This window comes from Aptenodytes forsteri, unplaced genomic scaffold, assembly GCF_000699145.1.
Source record: "Aptenodytes forsteri isolate BGI_AS27 unplaced genomic scaffold, ASM69914v1 Scaffold145, whole genome shotgun sequence".
NCBI lineage: Eukaryota > Metazoa > Chordata > Aves > Sphenisciformes > Spheniscidae > Aptenodytes > Aptenodytes forsteri.
Window position 1 is genome coordinate 189,454 of NW_008795122.1, and position 5,532 is coordinate 194,985.

The window sequence follows — 5,532 nt, forward strand, 5'->3', positions numbered from 1 at the left end:
CCGGGTGGGGGGGAGTGAGCGAGCGGCTGTGTGGTGCTCAGTTGCTGACTGAGGTTAAACCATGACAGATGAACTACAGGAGTATAGATGAGAAGGTGCAGAAAACAAGCTCCACAGCCCCATCTGTTGGCTAATTAAGCTCTGAAGAAAGCCATCTACCAGCCTCTAGCCAACAATGCTGGAGTGGAACCATTTCATTTTTTTGATACAATTCCAAGTTTTACCATCACAAATCTGGTATCTGTGCACCAGTAGCAACTTTTACTATCTAAGCACATAGTAACTGAGTTTCTAATACACTGCGTGATTTTTAATTTATTTTAAATTAGAACAACAGAGCACTCCATGTGCGTAGTGCTGCTTTTTTGAGCAAGGTTGAGATTGATGTGCTTCCATTTTCATTCATAGATAAATGGTCTATAGTGAAATTGCAGTGTTTAAGAGGTGTCCCTTGATTTTTAAGCCCAAGCTAAAACTACTTGCTTCTAAAGCCAAGGGCTTGAATGTAAATTTTTTTTAAAGGCATTTACTGTAGTTTGTAACTGACAAATGTTTCTAGCTCCCACTGACTTGTAGGGACTAAGATAGCCAGACCTTGAGCATATGAAATAGATGAAATATGACCTGATTGTGTCAAAAACATAGATCCTAGCATCTGAGTGATTTAAAACAAACCATCTAATTATACCATGAATAGAGTAACTCCTTCATATGAATGCGGGTCTAGTGAATAATTACAGTAGGACAGAGTAATTCCATACAGCAAGCAGAACAAGAGAACAGTATGACCATGACAAGTTCAAGGGCTCTTCTAGTGGTTTTAATCTATAAAATCCTACTGCAGTGAACCTATTTGCACCAGAATAGAAAACAGCTGCTGCAAGCCTCAAGTTTGGTTAAGGTCAGTTGTGATGGGGTGCTGAAAATGGTGAGAGAAGAGGGTGGGGGAAGGATGGGAGCTAATGCACTTTTCCTATGTAAGCACTGAGAGGAATCAAAACAAATCTTACAGACAGAGGAGGTGGTTGAAAGGAAAAGCATAGAGGACAACTCAAAACTAACACAAAACATACACAAAAATTAATCAGTGTTGAGAAATACTACTGCTGACCTCCTTTGTTAAATTATCTGTAGATACTTCCATGTACTGCCAGTGAGAGAGGGGAAGAAAAAAAAAGTGTGTTGATGAAAACATGCGCTCCTGCAGGAAGGACATTATCTCAGAGTAAACTGCAGCTGTATTAACAAGTACAAATTAAATAGCACTCAAGGTTAAAAAAAAATTTAAAGTAGTGTGGCACTTGAGACCTACCTGCTTGTTCCCCTAAGCTAGGTTGCATACTTGCTCAATAAAAATCTAGTCCCCTACTGCCAAATGAAGGTAACTGCTACTAGTATCACCAAACTGAGGATAAGCAAGTAAGTTGTCATTCAAACTCTAATGGCGGTTAGACTCTGTCAAGATCCCATTGAAATCTGGGTATCCTATACTAAAATATGGGTATCCAACTAATGTTTCAGACTAACTGCTGTCTTTTAAAAGCTCTTTAAAAGGGAACTAATAAAGAATCTTAGTAATGCAGGATCATCTGACTCCATTATGCTCTTTTCAGTCCAAAAAATACTTTCCTTTCAAAGGACAAAATTCTATTCCTGCTTAGGCCACAATCATAATGAGCAATCTATAGGACCTCTAAAAAGACATCAGCTGCTGGGCAGTTTTGCTCTTTCATAGCTATCCATGCTATTATTCAAAACTCCTTAAAATAAATGGACTCCCTATCTCTTATCCACAAATCTTCAGGTCTCCTATGTTCAATAAAACCCTTTTTCTGCAAGAAGAGCTACAAGACTAGTCCCCTTTATGCTGGAAACAATTTATGTACACTAGATTGGGGAAGGAGCGAGGGGAATGGTTATCCAGCTGAGATCTTTGGGGCTTGGTAGCAGAGAAGCAAAGGGGAAGAGAGCTATTGCATGTCTCGATCACAAGCTGAAAAAAACACAACCAAAACAGACAAAATGAAAGGTGCAAAGATAGATGGAAAGGGAAGAGTCATGACAGGTGATGGATCATGTAGTGTTCCGCTTCTTGCATCCTATCTTTGACAAACTTAAATAGACTGTACACCCGTATCATATTGACGTGCAAGAAAATAACATAAATCTAAGCGATAATATGGCAGACAGACTTCACTGTCAAACTCATTGTTCAAAATAACAAGATTATTGTATTCTACTCCCTGCTATGATGCAAATATATCCAACAGATGTCAAACTGAAGAGAATAGCATTTTAGCATGTAGAAAAGCGTATTGCCCTTTTAACTACCTACTCATGGTGTTTAGAGCCAACAATTGCTGAAACAATTATTAGTACTGAGTATAACTAGCAATGTGATGGAGTCTTCTCCATGTTGCTTTAGTAATAAGGCCTTGGCGGGGGTGGGGAGGAATCAGGATCTTATAATTCATGTTTTAGGAGTACTACAGAGGTGAAAAAGGAGATGCATTTCCAGATCACTTGTTGGAAAAATACAGAATTCATGAATGTCTGTTAAAGTATAGCTTAGAATGATATTTTTCCAATTTTTCAGAGTTGTCCTTTAATTGAATTTTTATATAGTTCTATTTTTTTAGTACACTTCGAGTGGAAAATTCTTCTCAGCTCTTGTATGATCTACAAACTCACGCTTCAGTGTTCCGAAAACCTTTGTGAGGGGTGTTTCTTACAGTGACAGGATTCTGCTCTTTTTCTCAACACAATTGCCAGATCCTCAGAGAAAGCAGTTGCACTAGCTATGGAAGAACCACAGAAGCACTAGAAGAGCAGCAATCTTACCTGACAAGCAAGAGACAAAGGCTCAGATGACAATGTTCTTGATTGAAATGTCTGAAATGCCATGCGTGCACTTCATTCAACTCAAGTACAGAATATTACATTACTTTAAAACAAATTATATCGGATATCACACCGAGGTACTTAACTTACCCCTCCCATTGTAATGCCATCAATAAGTGCCACATATGGCTTCTTGCAAGTGCCTGTAAGAAATGTAAAAAAAAAATTGTACATTTTTTTCAAAGGAGTGGACCTGTGTCTAACTGTACACGACACATTTCCTCATGTCTTACTTCAGCAAGAGCAACAGAAAATAAATGGTAAATTAAACAGTAAAATATCAACTTATAACGAAGCTACTTCATGTAGTTCTTAAGCAATGAAAAGAAACACCAGTTACTGACTTACTGCATTCTGAGTGTTGTAAGAGAACATTATACAGCCATCAAATGTCAGGTTGTTTGCTATGTGAGTACCTGACAATTTAGCCACATCTGGCTATTATAAATAGCTTTGTAGAATGTTGGAACACAACAGTTTCCCTTTCACCGCATCTCACAGCCTGGATTAACAGCACAGAGTGTGTACCAGCACTCCAGTACTTTACTACGAAGCCAGATGCATTAGTAGGTTTCAGCCAAAATGTGACTATAAACTACTGCAATGCAAACGTGCTCCGTCTTGCCAACTCCGTTGCATGTTACAATGCTGAATGTAGTGCAGGCATGTCGAGATGACAATGTCCTAAAGTTTTATCTATTAACTTTATCTGTTGGGGCCTTTAGGAGGCATGAAACTAAAGACCTGATGCTTTCAATTACCATTCATGGAAAGATTCAGAAGTTCACTGTGAATGAAACTGCTGCCTCGTATTCAGTGTTTTCAGGTCAGATTTAAAGTTGTCAGATTGCTGATATGGGTATCCGCTGCAACCATGTTGCTAGCTTTTCTGCAACAACTATAGATCCTTGTTTAAAAAAAGAATTATTTTAAAAGGCAGTTCAATCCTTCAAATTAGTAGTTAGAAAATATAACAGAATTGCATTTTTAACTTTGTTCTTACATGAACCTATAAGCTAATGCATGGGCTCTAGATGCTAGTCTTTGAATTAAATTTCTATAGAAGCATGCCTTTCCAATAGCAAATGCTGTGAAAGCAGCTCCCTATGTATTTTTAAGCTGTAAAATATAAGATATGAGATATAAACAAATCTTTTTGGCAGGTCTCAGTCTTAAATGAATACAATCATACCAAAGTTATCAAAAATCTAGATTTTGTAATTACATGCATTATAGACATAGAACACCCTAATAATTTAAAAAAACCCAAAACTTTTAAAGTATGGACCCTTGCAATATTTGAATAGACTAGAATAGTTAGTTGGAAGGGACCTACAATGATCATCTAGTCCAACTGCCATGGTAATACTAGTTTTTCCCCAAGTACATGAAACCTTAAACTATTTTTCTTGATGAAGGAAAGAAAGGTACATGACAAACATGCTACAACTGGAAACTCTGTCAAACGAAGTAGAAATAACTTTTCAGAAACTACTCTTACTCTAATAACTGTGCTCTTCTGTCAACCTAAGTTGATACACAACATGTTTACCTCTCCTCCTGTAGTGACTACTACTGGATACAATGCTTAAAAACTCGAACTGTTTTCAGTTAAATTATGTTTGGAGAAGTTTCTTCTCACCAAAACATTCAACTCTCAACTTTCACCCTAAAGAATTAATATCCTTTCTTAATATCCTTTACCCTAGTAAACTTTACCCAGTGTCTTTGCTGTTAGTTATTTTAAGACCACATATTCCTAGGTTCTTTGCAATAAACTAAGGCAGTTAACTCCTAGCTTGACTATTCATTTATGCAGTTTATTTACATGGAAAGCTTTAACATAATTTGATTTTCTGCTTTCTGACTGAATATTAATGATTTTCCATGCATCTACTTTCATCTCAGGTCTTCTTTGAGGTAGATCAATGATACTTAGTGCAGAACTGCACTGTCTGCATCTAAGGCTTAATTCATCCATAGCACAAATACAACTACCCAGAACAATGGGATGGGATAAGGTAGCTATCATAATAGCTTAAACAAAAAAAACAAATCCTGCATGAGAGGTATAAAAATGAGATATGTTACACTGCTGCATTGAACTTGGTAAAAAAAAAATTACTACTTCTATTATGTTATTGCAGTCTTTTATAGACTAGCAAAGAGAGAAATTGAATTTACATTCAAAGCCACTATTATGAAAACTGTACTGCTTCAGAATTTGTTATTAAACATACCAATAGCATTGTTCAGGATATATTCTTCTCTGAAGAAATCTTGTGCCAGTCTATCTCCAACTTTTCCTGCATCTGTGATGGCTTAAGAGACATAAAAATTCTAAAGATAACTGTAAGTTTAATAGAAAATACAATAACAAGTAAAAAAATTAGTATCACATGGTAACAGGTTTTTTCCTTCAGCAAACAGCAACTTAATCCTGCTTCATTTTATTTGAGAAAATTTGCTCAAACTTAAATTTGAATGCAAAATTTCAAATTTGAGTCAATTCTATTATGCTGGAGACTTTGTCACATACTTCTTGTGAGAGTGCAGTCCATTTTCTATGCTATGGAACACCTCCTAATGTCTGGTAGTCTCATTTGTGATATTTCATATCAATATATAAAA

The 5,532-nt window shown here is 36.5% G+C and overlaps 1 protein-coding gene across 1 annotated transcript in view; it reads right to left on the reverse strand.

The window, feature by feature from the left end:
* Nucleotides 1-5,532, reverse strand: part of HIBCH (3-hydroxyisobutyryl-CoA hydrolase) — a 55,833-nt gene that overhangs the window by 46,163 nt on the left and 4,138 nt on the right. Inside the window, exons 5-6 of the mRNA XM_019471499.1 lie at nt 5,142-5,222; nt 2,992-3,044 (exon numbers count right to left, since the gene is read on the reverse strand). Coding sequence (XP_019327044.1) covers nt 2,992-3,044; nt 5,142-5,222 — 134 coding nt within the window. The remainder of the gene's footprint in view (nt 1-2,991; nt 3,045-5,141; nt 5,223-5,532) is intronic.